The sequence below is a fragment of the Stegastes partitus genome, unplaced genomic scaffold, assembly GCF_000690725.1.
Source record: "Stegastes partitus isolate 25-593 unplaced genomic scaffold, Stegastes_partitus-1.0.2 Scaffold293, whole genome shotgun sequence".
Taxonomy (NCBI): domain Eukaryota; kingdom Metazoa; phylum Chordata; class Actinopteri; family Pomacentridae; genus Stegastes; species Stegastes partitus.
Window position 1 is genome coordinate 495,569 of NW_007578024.1, and position 13,233 is coordinate 508,801.

The 13,233-nt window shown below is 40.1% G+C and overlaps 1 protein-coding gene across 5 annotated transcripts in view; it reads right to left on the reverse strand.

Annotated features, from left to right (window-relative positions):
- chd9 (chromodomain helicase DNA binding protein 9) overlaps positions 1-13,233 on the reverse strand; it is an 81,372-nt gene that overhangs the window by 19,644 nt on the left and 48,495 nt on the right. For all 5 annotated transcript variants that reach the window (XM_008283007.1, XM_008283006.1, XM_008283005.1 and 2 more), the window contains 12 exons: positions 12,447-12,593; positions 11,719-11,787; positions 11,451-11,506; positions 10,564-10,681; positions 10,117-10,203; positions 9,707-9,844; positions 8,466-8,587; positions 6,435-6,678; positions 4,044-4,220; positions 3,789-3,932; positions 2,102-2,357; positions 1,357-1,567 (listed from right to left, as the gene is read on the reverse strand). In XM_008283007.1, coding sequence (XP_008281229.1) covers positions 1,357-1,567; positions 2,102-2,357; positions 3,789-3,932; positions 4,044-4,220; positions 6,435-6,678; positions 8,466-8,587; positions 9,707-9,844; positions 10,117-10,203; positions 10,564-10,681; positions 11,451-11,506; positions 11,719-11,787; positions 12,447-12,593 — 1,769 coding nt within the window. The remainder of the gene's footprint in view (positions 1-1,356; positions 1,568-2,101; positions 2,358-3,788; positions 3,933-4,043; positions 4,221-6,434; positions 6,679-8,465; positions 8,588-9,706; positions 9,845-10,116; positions 10,204-10,563; positions 10,682-11,450; positions 11,507-11,718; positions 11,788-12,446; positions 12,594-13,233) is intronic.

Sequence of the window (13,233 nt, forward strand, 5' to 3'; positions counted from 1 at the left end):
TCTGTGGGCGGGGGAACAGGACACAAAGAGGAAAAAAGGCTAATTCTGTTTTAAAAAAGAATTTTTTAAAAAGTCTAAAATCCCATGGGTTATTTTTGGTGAGTGAAAAAGCTGTTCTTTGAACTTCAAACCTGAAGCCATGTGGTGGAGCTCAGATCTTATCGAGTTAGAGTGCTGGAGAAAAGATTAAAATAGCAAGTCGTCATCTGAAAAATGGTATGAAAGGACTCTTTTTTTAAAATATTTTGTTAAAATGGTTCGGCATGGTGAGATCTGTTTGGACATAAAATGCCAATTGGAGCCCAAAGGTTACAGTGAAGTGGACACTTTAAATGTCTCACAGGCATGAGGCGGGGTATTAAAACGCTCGCCTGTACACTGTATGTATGTTTTATGTGTGTACGCTACGTATTGTCTAGTGCATGCTGGTATACAGAGCTTGACAGATTTATGAGACCACCTGTCATTAAAAACCTGAAAACACAAATATTTTAGAAATCTTCTTATAACGTGTTTAAAAATGTTATTGTCATTTGTTTGGCAAATAACAAACTGAAACAACTAAATAGTCCTTTTTCACACATAATAACCAAGAAAACGGAATATTTTGCGTGGCTCCCTTTGGCCTTGATAACAGCTTGCGTTCCTGCTGGCATTGTTTTTATGTACTTTTCGACAGTTTCTTTTGTTGTTCAGTTCCAAATAGTTTCTCGCTATTTGACGTGTTAATCAAAAAATAACAATGTGTTTTACTATTTTTTTCATTTATTTATTTTTTTTGTAAAACAATGAATTTGAAATTTCATGGATAACAATAATAATTATATTTTAGCATTAAAAATACCATTTCAGTTAAAGAGCTTCTACATACTGGTGCATTAACCAATACAGAAACATTACAAAATGATTACCAATGCTGCTGATTTAGCTGTGGCATAAACCTGACATTGGGTGGTGGTCTAGTAAATTTGTTAAGCACTGTCTTTCCAGCCCCTTTCGACACAGAACAGGAAAAAAACAAATGCAGAAAATGGATGGATGGATGTAAATGTGTTGTTTTGACTCATTTGTTGTGATGAAACACCAGGCTCTACATCTCTACTTGTGAATGTTGCTGCCAGCTGCTCTCACTGGCCAGCGGCTGTTATGTGTTGCAAGCTAAAAGACAATACTATAGAAACTGGGGTGTCTTGTTCCTGACCATGAGTCAGATGATTTTCAGCAATGCAGCCACTGTTCTAAACTAAAGTCCTGTGCAAAAGATTTGACAGGATACAGCCAGAGAATCAGAGTGATTTTACATTTCTGAGCAGCAGCACTGTGTCTGTTGTAGTTTGAATAGTTGGACCAGCTTACCTTCTCTGAATGAGGTAGTCTTCCAAGATGTCCAGACAGCGCACCATCTGGGAGAAGATGAGCACTTTATGCCCTCCTGCCTTCATCTTAGGCAGCAATTTGTCAATAAGGACCAGTTTCCCAGCAGACTGTACCATAGCCTGCAGGTGAAAGTCAATGGCAGTGGGGCTGTGCACTTCCCTGAAGTCCTCAAGGATCTTCTCTTCTGCCCCTAACGTAGCAAAGACATGGACACATCAGCAATCCCGGGCTTCACAAGGCAGATTTTTTTTTTTTTCTAGATTGGAAGATTGTATGATTTGTCCACTGTCCATTATTAAAGATCAATTTTCTTCATGAGAAATACATTTAGGAGCACATCTGTGTTGTTAACCTTTAAGGTGCCTGTGCAACATACAAAATATGAGGCATAATTACAGAGCATATGCTTTAAAAAAAAATAGGGTGCTGCAGATTTGGTACTGCTGACACTGGTTCAATAAAGAGGCAAAACACTACTCAGCACAAAAATGCAAATATATACAAAATCTCTTGAGATTCTGATGGATTTCTCTGGGCAATATGCACAGTTTGATGTCCCTGAGTTAGCAAATTACAGTGAACTGCTCAACAGAACCAATAACACCTCTGGAAGACTAAAAAAGAAACTCTGGAATTGCAGACCTTTTGCTGCTTTGCCTTGACTATACAAATTACAAATCTATTTACATTTTCCCAAACTGTGAGGTTTTCAGTGCCGTCATACCTTTGATGAGGTAGGGATGGTTGCAGCACTTTCTCAGCTCCATCATGGTGTTAACCAGATTGGGCATATTTGCTTGGCCAGCTCCTTTAGCCAGGAAAGAGAAATTCTTCTCTAGGATGGCGCGATAGTACTTCTTCTGAATGTTGGTGAGCTCAACCTCAATGATGGTTTCTTCTTTAGGAGCCAACTTCTTCTCCACATCCTCCTTCAAACGACGCAGCATCATGGGCTTCAGGATACCCTGAAGCTTCTGTACCTGTGAGCCACAAAGACAATTATTGTTAAGACATTCAGCGGCTGCTTGCACACTACACTCGCATTGGATTACAAATGCTGCTCGTGGGCAGGAGCAGGGCAGAGTTGCAATGTGTTATAACAAACAGTCTCACCGTGCCACTACATTGTTCGGTATCAGTTTTCCACTACCGAGTTGAGATTTATTCATCATATTTGATAACCTTATTCAAGAATTACAACAACAGCAATTCAGTTTCTGTTCCAACTCAGAGACAATTTGTACCATCACATGTGGAAATGTGTGTTTCACAACTGTAATGGGCGATGTAGGTGCAAAGAACCACAAGCAGATCATATATATTATGTAAATAATGACTATGCTAAAGGGGTATGGTTAACTCATCAGGAGTCGCCTTTAAACAATTTCATTCACAGCTTCTGTAAAGAAATGTCACAGTGGGACACCATTCGGATTGCTCCGGTAATGATATTTTGCGGTGAAGCAAATCCATAGCAACACATACTATCACTCGATGTCGCTCTGAAAGCGGAGTCGCTGAAGATTAAACTGAATGTCTGTACAGTATTTTATATCAAAGGCATTGTCGCATTGTTTATGCTATATATAGCTGGTTGAACATGAATATGTAGCGCAAAACCACATTTCCCAAATCACAGGTTTCTGCTACAGTACAGCATCCCAGCTTAGTTACTACTACACCCCAAGGACTGGGCTGGCTTTGCACAAGCAGCGTTCTTTTTGTTGATTACACATGCTGCACGGGGCCTCGTCTCACATCAATTGTGGTGTGAGCTGAAAATGTGTCTCATAACAGCACCAGCAACTTTTACTATGAAAAGGATTACGATTTTCCAGTGGCTGCTAGATTTAGCACCACGTGATGAGTGCTGGCTCTTCCAGATATTTTAACTTTCAACCTCACACTTCCATCATGTTTTAATGGTCTTTAATGGTCTTTTCTCTGAGCATCTCTTTAGTGCTGCTGGCTATAAAGGAAATGCAAAACAGCAATATGTAGAAGGAGATGTGAAAGCAGCCGTTTTAATGTGAGCAATTGTGCCAATGCACAGTCCAACAATAAGTAGCCTAATACCCCATTACCTGTTATCATTATCCACCATGTATCTGTGTTGTTCAGAATATCACTGTGGTCCAGTTAGAAAAAGCCCCACTTTAGCAGTTCCACCTGTATCAACAGAACCTTTATATCTGAGCATCAGTGTAAAGTGTCACTTTGGCTGTCCTTTCATACAGCTCAGCAACATTAAAAAATGATTTTCTTTTAACATTTGTGGTGAAAGTGCAGAGTGTAGAACCAAAAGTCTAAACTACGCTGTCTGACCGGATCTTGTGACATGCAATAAAACGGTGTGTTTATTGGTATTGTATGTTCACTAAGACACAATCTGCTGATATCTGTGGGCTCACCTGCTCCTCAGTCTTGAGGTCTCCAAACTCCTGCATGAAGGTGTTTTCGGAGGGGAAGCGTGCCGGTTCCAGGAAGTGGAGCAGGCTGAACAGCTCCTCCACTGTGTTCTGGAGAGGAGTACCCGTCAGCAGGACTTTGTGCTCCTTGAAGGGGACAAGAGTTCAAATATACAATCAAAATAGGTCAAATTAAGTTTTAATCTAAGGCTGCTTGAAACATGTGTAATTCTCTCTATAAACTGATAGTTTACGTACCAGGCTCATGAGTTTGAACCCCTCTAGCAGCTTGCAGTTCTTGTTCTTGAGTCGATGGGCCTCATCGATGATAACGCAGCGCCACTCTATGGCGTTGAGTTCGGGGCAACCTCCCAGGATCATCTCAAATGTGGTGATAACAGCCTGGAACCTGTAGGCACCTCGTATCGCACGACCCTTAAGACAAAAAAAGAGGAGACATTTCAGAGATGACATTGATATTATGCACAAGACATGGTCTCTGGTTTACAGGTGGAGGCGCTGTATGTATGTGGAAGCATTTATTTTGCTTTTAGTTGTAAGAAATATCACGTTTTATTAATTTTAATTACACAGCATGCATACTGAGAGTATAATGATTATGTAATAGTTGAACTTTAAAATCTATGGAAAAAAATTTGCCATAAAGATTTCAGGTTTGTAGTTTTTCAGTTGGAGCTGCTCATTTTTCCTGTTAACACTACAAACATAAATATTTTTGGCCTTTTGCTGTCAACAGCCAGTACATGGCGCCCTTTATTTAAGTCTCCCAGACAACCAAAAGACACACCTATTTTTCAGGAAGCTGTCTGCAGCTCTACCAGTACACGAGCACCCGCTAGTGAGTCTGTACGCTGTTTGTTTATTTGTTTTCTTGTTTGTCTGTCTGGGGAGGCTTTGCTTTACCCCGCCTCTCCATTTGTATCCATTGCCTTGACAACAGTCCTCGAGGGATACTCAGTTATCCAGTAACCCCCTCCCACAGCCAGCCAGCAGTCTGCTGTAGAGGAGCCACTCTCTCTGATATGCCTGAGCAGCGTTGACAGAGAGCTCCCCTTGGGGGCTGCTATGACATCACAGGCTGCCTGGGAGACAGCCTGGTGGCGGCTCCACTCTGCTCTGCTCGCGCTCGCCTTAATTCCTCCTACGGTTCTTCTGAATACTAAGAGCTCCTAACTGCCTGCTGTGACACATCACATGGCCTGCCAGCCACAGAAAGCCTCTGCCCAAGGCTCACTAACTACCTCACAGCCTACTTATTGTCAGACACGGGCCCGTCTTTAATTATTATTATAGAGCATGATAGTATTCTAACTCAGGGATTCATTAAAGCTTTTCAACTCTCAACCCGGCGAACAAACTCTGGCTACATAAACAGTTAAATTTGATCTTAATATCTGATGATTTTTCTTCAGCTTTAGCACTAAGTAATACATGCATATAGATTCTGAAGAATGATTTGCTGATATTACACTATTTTTTAACCCAACTATGAAAGTAAATCAGCCAAAAATGCAACAATTTCTACAGATTCTTTCGCACACATATCTGAATAAAACCTTTTTTTTTTACAGACAACTTCTGCTGAGCTGCCTGTTTTCCCTCTTTCTACAGATACAAGGTTTTTTCTTCTGAAAGATTCTGCAAGGTGAGTTTGCTGCAGTACTACACAACTGTACAGTGTATCTGGGCTCTCTGCTACACGTGGTAATGGCAAACTGCGTGGCTTTTCAATATCCGACTCCCATTGTTGTAAGCAGGCATCCTATTTTGAAACATATCATTACATTACTCACAGAATTTCATGTTGCTGACACAGTGCTGCTGTTTTCTGAAAAGCACTGTGATTATTTTAATAGAAGTGAATCATTGCTTTCCACTCTAAAGGTAAGCACAGCAGTATTTCTTTGCGCTTGCCTGTCCTTAAAAAGGAAAGATTAGGTGTGTCAGAAATAACTAAAAGGCCTCTCAATCCCCATTATTCCCTTTGTGTTAGATAAGTGAGACAAGCTGGATGCCCCCTCGTGTATATACAACTGACTCTTGCCCAGCTCCTCGAGGCTTTTTCTCAGGCATAAACAGCGACTGTGGTGACAAAACACAGAAGCACCACCAGGGGGAAAGCTGAGTTCTTTCTTAAAGCACGTAATAGCGACACTGTCATACCTACATTTTAGGAAACTAAGGTTTGTATTTGACAAGAAATATATACCCCATAATGAAAAGTGCATTTGGAAGGGCACCAATCGTAGCACCCTTGCACACTTAATGGAAAATATTGACATTTTTCAGACTACATGATGGAATAACAAAACTTAACAGGCAAGAAACGGGCATGACGTATACTTTTGAAAGATTTCTACAGTTGTTTGTTTTTTTTAAAGGAAAACACCAAGAGTGGCGTGTACAATATTGTGGTTTTAGTGATACAGAACCCAAGTACTAATTCCACTAAATGCTCTTAACACCCAGTTCGCACAACACTCTGTTGTACTCGAAGTGCCTGATTTAATACACTTTATAAATTGATAAATATTGAATCATTCTCTTGCGTAGGTTTACTCTACGTATCCCCATCTCCATAAATGTTGCATGTGTAAAGATAGACCACAAAGATCAGTGCCCATTTACCTGTGCATCCCTGAAATACATCTCATACTGCTGAAGCATCTGCCTGCTGACCATGCTTCCGTGGTAGACGATGACATTGAGGTGGGTCCAAGTACGAAACTCACGCTCCCAGTTGGCAATGGTGGAGAGCGGGGCAATGATGAGAAAGGGCGCCTTAATGCCTACGCGATAGATCTCTTCGAGGAATGTGATGGACTGGATGGTCTTTCCCAGTCCCATCTCATCGGCCAGGATGCAGTTACGTCTGACAAGTGGAAGGTAGCAAAGGTTAGAAAAGAACAAGTGTGATAGAATAAAAAGAAAGCAAAGGCAAGAGTAAAAAAAAAAAAAAAGGTGATGAACCACTTGCGAATCATGGATGCGTGTGTAAAACTAAATATTGTATCTCTGATGTGTACAGTGTAAGTGGATGTGTGGGGGTTGTGGATGTTTACAGTCTTACTAGGCTGCCGCCTGAGGCATTATGCCTCCATACTACTAAGACAAAGTGGTGTGCATTTATCGTGTGATTATTATATTTTTTTTGTTGTATGTATTCTTAAATTGGTACACACAAAAAAAACCTGAGGAACAGGAAAAAAGGAAAGGGAGTGACACAAGGAAAATGCAACACTCCCATGGTAATAAAAAAATAAACAGCAAACAACGGAGGAGAAAACGACATCATCAGCAGTAATAACAGACCGTAGATATGAGATACAACATAATAGCAAATACGACTGCCTCTGCTGCGTGGTGTACTCCGGCAAACCATTTATTCAGCTGTCCAGTGGGTGGGGGTATTATGTCTTGATGCTAATTGCAACGTGCAGATATTCCCACTGGCCTCTTAAGCAGCTCTCTACTTTTGATGAATCTCTCTGCGTAGGCATACACAAACTCTTGCATGCTCACACATAACAAAACCAATTCCCAGGGTTAATGCAAGCGCACTGACACCGTGTACTCCAGATGTACAGCGCAGCGCTTCTTTTGTGATCGTGGGCGAAGAAAAGCAATTGTTGTTGCAGCAGCGTGCACCTTGACAGGAAATTTGACTCCGCTCACAGGCCCTACCAAATAATGTGAATACAGCCAAATCGCAGCATGGTCCACACACAGGATACAAAACAGGAAAAGGCATTCATTATTCATTATCTACAGTCCCAATACACCCATAAGATTTTTTTTCTTGAAATACAAAATGTCAATGTGCAACCAATCAATAAATATACTGTAGTATTCTGCACTGACAGATAGTTTCGTTCTTTAGGCTATCTTTATTGATAGAAACGGGGCCAAAATAAGAGCAACACCTCTTTTTTTTCCCCAGCAACACAGTTTAACAGCAACACAAACTCTGTCCTCCAAAGTATCGCAGGACTGTTGTATTTGATTCTTCTTTTTTCCCCATTCAATTTTAGCTTGGTGTATTAGCAACTCAATGTGCATTAACTTATTCACCTTTATATTCAGCTTGCATCGATTCCAGTTGTAATTTGATTCCATTTGAATTAAAAAGCAGTGTCGTTTTATTAATTTTATAATACAAGTTCAATGTTTCGCTTAACCTACTGAAATCATGAACGGTTAATCAATGTTTACAGGACATCGGTATCAAATTTGCAGACCAGCGCGGTCCGAAGAGGCAAGACATCCGACTGTCAATACCCCCTGCACTGGAGTTACACAGAGTTGTACATATTGTGTGATATGTGTGCTTCTGTCTCATGACTAAAATGTTTTTGAAGTTCTTTGCAACTTGAGATACTGTGCATGAGTTCTTATATTAAGCTCCAGATTTTTCTTCACAGGGTTTCGCTTTCATTACTAACTTACTATCAGCTATGAAACGACTTGTGCATTTTTTTTTTTTACAGTTTAGAACGGCCAAAGAGCGCGTCACTTCTTATCACTGCTGCGGTGTCACACCTACACGTCCTGATTAAGATCAGGGTTGCAGATGCTGAGTTAGTTGTTAGTACTAAGTTGTTTTAGTGTAAGTGAGCATCAGGTCTGGACAGGTCTTCATACATAGTAGTTAAAACTGACCTGTTGTACCAGTTGAACAGGAGCCAGTTGACCCCCTCCAGCTGGTAGTCCCTGAGGCTGTTGCCATTCCTGTATTCCCTCGACTGTTCCCTCTTCTTCCACAGATTAGCTGGAGGCCGCTCCTAGGTGACAGATTTTAAGGGGTAAGTGTTGATGGCGGTTTGGAATTTAACTGCACACCAGCATTTTGAATGAACAGATTTCTACTGGATTTACATATACGATATAGTCGATACAGAAGGACAGGGATGAGGGATGAGGCAGGAAAAGTGATGGAGATGAAGGAGTGAAAATAGTTTTAAAGGCATGACAGGTAAAAAAAAAAGCAAAGTTTAGATACATGGAGTGGAGCTCAGAAGAAATAGGAATGATTAAAAGCAGAACAAAGGCACCAAACCCAGCGAGCCACCGATGCCACACCAGGACGCAGGACGGCATGAAAACCATGTGATGTTTGAAAATCTGTCTATATATTGTCTGGGACATTTCCTGTCATATACAGTCGTAGGTGAATGACTGTAAGCACTTAAATGTATTCAGCTCTTTATTGGGTATAAAGGTGCTATAAAGAGTGACCCAAGTATGATCTACTGAGCTGGACAAGGAAGTGAAAATGGCAAGAGGAAAGAGACCATTTTTAGCAAGTCTTAGTTTACAGTTAACTTAGTACAACTTGCATGACTGATCTTGTGCAGTCTGGCTACCATATTATACTATAAATACAATAATGCTTGAAGTTCAGTGCACGAGAACCTGTAAGTTAAGCTGAAAAACACTGTTCTCGCTTTGATTTTGTTTATTTCTTCCTTTCTAAATTTTACCTTTTACAGTCTGTTTACTAGATCTTCCTAGTCGTCACTTAGAAAAATCCTCTGATTAAAACATAGTTGTATTTTTACCTTTCCAATATAACCACTATTTACTGATCTTGCAGTGACTGACGGCAGGTGTTTGTCTTTTAAGTTTGTTCGCTTTACTGTGCGAATGTGGACTTTCTTAGATGAGTTTAATGTTTGGCTGATGATGCCAATTAAATTCACCATACAGTACATGTTTGCAGATGCTGTGTAAACACTTATTTACCAAAGATTCCACTACGTTTTTGAAAACAGGAGAATGCCCTTATTAGCACTTCAAAATACCGTCAACAAAAGAAAACAAACACATATACACAGCATGAGAGTGATAGAAAAATAAGGAAATACAGTGATAGCTGAAGAATGCTGGTAGGCATGGCTTACCATCCTGCGCGAGTCTGGCTTGGCTGCCTGCAGCTGCTCAAACTCTTCAATCTTGCTCTGATCTACGTCGTCCTTCAGCTCCCAGGTGCTGTCCTCATAAGGCAGAGAGCACCACTTCACCAGGTAGTACACCACTTCCTGCAGCAGGCAGAGAAGAATCAGCACTGGAAAAGACTAGAGCGAGGCCAAGCTTTGCTTTTATAATATTAACAAAGGCTGCAAGGCAGCCCATTAGGATGGCCTTGGGCATTTCTAAGATACAAAGACATCGCTACAGTGGAGAATATATTGAAAGGAGCAAAACCACAAAAAAAGGGGAAAAAAATGAGTAAAACATGTTCAGCAATGCTGACACAAACACACTTATTACACATGTATATGAATACCAAATGAAAGAGGATTCCCTTTACCTCTCCAGTGTCTTTGTCCTCACAATACGACACCTCCAGCACTCTGTCTACCTCTACATAGTCAGGGTTAAATGGGTCCTCTTCCATCTGAAAGAGACAGAAAGAAAGACAAAAGAGAAAGGGAGAGATTGAAAAGGAGAGAATAAACCTAAGTGCACATTCACCATCTGGAATCTGAGATAAACATCACTACTGTATCAACTGAGTGAGTAGAGAGATTCAAATATATGCACACAGATGTGCCTGCCCACACAAACCAAACACAAAAAGTGTATTGAACATTCACACACAATAGTTGGATATATGAACACTTAGCACATGTGTGCTAAAAGACAACAAATTATGCAAACGCACACCTGCTCATAGCCATGCCCAAAAAAAAAAAAATGTCTCCACAGACAGTATTCAGCATGTCCACAGACACAAAACGCAGTCACACAGGCTTACATCTGCGAAGAAGAGTGCCCTCTGTGCTTGTTTCATCTTGAAGCGTTTGATCTTCTGCTGAATCCTCTTGTCCTTCTCCAGCTGTTGCTCTGTGGCCCACTCACAGTGTAGATAGGAGCTGATGACCACACACACACAAACAGACGAAGGTGAGAAACCCTGAAAAACACCTTCTAAACAGCATCTGTGGGGCAATTGCTGTGGCCAGCAGGTGTGATCACAGTTTGCAGATGTGGTCACAGAGTCTTTCACTCTCATGCTGTTTGAACTGATCTCTCCAGTCATATTTTTTTTTTAAGAAAATTTCACGTGTGACATTCATATTTTCATCCTTTTCAACATTTGGCTAAGAAGTAAGAATGAGATCTGCCTGATGACAGATTATCTGTCATGTGAAAATAAATTATTTCTCTGCGAGGCTGAGTGTGGCTCATAAATCCTGAATTCCAAAAACTCACGCACGGATACTTTGCTGTGGAAATGAGCTCCAAGTTTTATTAATATTCCAGAGTTCACGTGGGAAAATTAATTGACTGTTGCAAAATTTGATGAAAACACACACCGCAATACTGAAAGCTGTCCCAACGATGTCTGCGATGCTTGTGCAATCACAAACATACAAGCTTGTGATTGCACAAGTTCTTATTCGGCTTCATTTTTACAAAGCCTTCAGGACATCTGCTTTCTGTTTCGGTCTAATTTTAGTTTTAAGAATTTCTGTTATAATTTAGAAAGATTAGTGCAACAGCAGTGTCTGGAACAGTGTCTACAAACAGATCACACACTTACTTACTTGGAATGACTACAGGCACCGTTTATTTTTACAAAGTTCTTTAAAAAAAAATACGACTAACCACCCAGAAGGTACGACTGAAGAATAAACTTACTAGTTCTTGTATTTTACAAAAAACTCCTCCACTTCAACCACCACTCCTGGAGAAACCTGCAAAAGGGTTTAAAGCAACAGAAGAATATAACAATTAGGAGCAAACCTTTCATTTAGCTCTATGATAAAGAAAAAAAATACAAATAAGTTTAATATGCTCAGAGTCAATAAATAATTCTTATTAGCAAGCAATGTAAACTTTTAACTTTTATTACTCTTACAATCACTGAAAACTAGTAAAAAAAAAATTTGACAGTGTAAGTAATTACCTCTTTCTTAACAATACGTGAAGACATGATTTTGTCAACAATGGCAGCATCCTCTTCAGTGGGATTCTCCTATAAATGCAGTGGACACGAAACACTTAATGTCAATTGTTACTTCATATTCAATCCGTTTGTGCGTCTTCATGACACATAAGCCACACACCAGAGGCTGTCGAACGCCGTGCAGATTGTAAATCCCTCCGGCAAATTTGTGATAACATAAATAAAAGTGACAGCTGACAGATTTAGACAATGGGAAGTAGGGTGGAACTTCTTCCACAATATACAGTATTTGTAGAAAAATATTTTAGAGCAGCGGCGTCTTGAGAACACTCCCTTCTTTATTTCTCCGCTATTGCGTCTAAATCATTAAAAATGAGCTCTGAATATGTATCTTTCCTCTTTGTGCAGGCTTACTGCAGGGGTCCTGGTTTGTACCTCACAGTGTGATGGTGAAAAGAACAGGCTGTTCTGCACTTCAGAGCATGTCGTCCTGTTGTTCTTCCACAGAATGCGTTCATGTTCTTCAATTTGTGTGTGAGGCCTTTTCAACAATATTCATCAATACCACAAACAATCCTTCGCCGTTAACAAAATATTTGCAAGATTCATCATCAGTTGAATTTAGTTTAAACGCACTCTGGAACAGTATTTTATTTATTTATTTATTTTTTTTAAATGAAGCATTTCAACTTCTCAGCTACGAGGAATCTCTTGTAAAATCTACTTACTACAAAGAGTTGAACAGCAGGTTCCTTGGATGCTGCAGTGTTGGATTTCTTGGCTTTGACAATAACCTTGACTTCCTCGTCTGACAACCTGGCCTCCAGCTCTTCAGCATACTTCTTCCTCTTCACCTGGCGATTCGAACGCCTCTTCTGCAAAAACAAAGACGAGGACATTTACAAAAAACAAAATCACTCTTGAGTACTTTTATGAATCAATTGCACAGCTGAAAACAAAAACTTGCCTGAGTTGTCGTCGAAGAATAAAAGTTTTTCATTTACCACTCAAGGTGGATATTTCTTTGTTAAGTGGCTCTACTAAGCATGAAGCAGGTTTGATGTAATTCTTTTTGGTCTGCTTCTTAACTAGTCCTGTCTTTCTATTTGTCAGCAAAAGCAACAATGTCACTGCTTAGAAAAAACAGACACAACACATTGTTCTGTTATCAGAACTCATGACTGATTTATTATCAAGCTCTGAGGTTTTGTTTAGTCAAGATAACTTATCGTTAATTTGCACTTAATCAGACTAAAGACGCCACCATGTAGACACAGTGGCTAAACGACTGATCAAAGTTTTTCTCATGTGAAGTCCTGTCCCCCTTGACGTTTTCCTAACAAACTATCGAAAGTAGCATTAAGATAACAATTCTGGTTATCAATCGAGTTGTACTTGTTGTACTCAATGGGTGAAAAACATGAACGGAAAAAACATTCAACGTTCACACTCTCCCTGCTGAAAATGATAATATGGGTTTTCCCATTCAGCAGGTCATGACCCAACATAACCCAT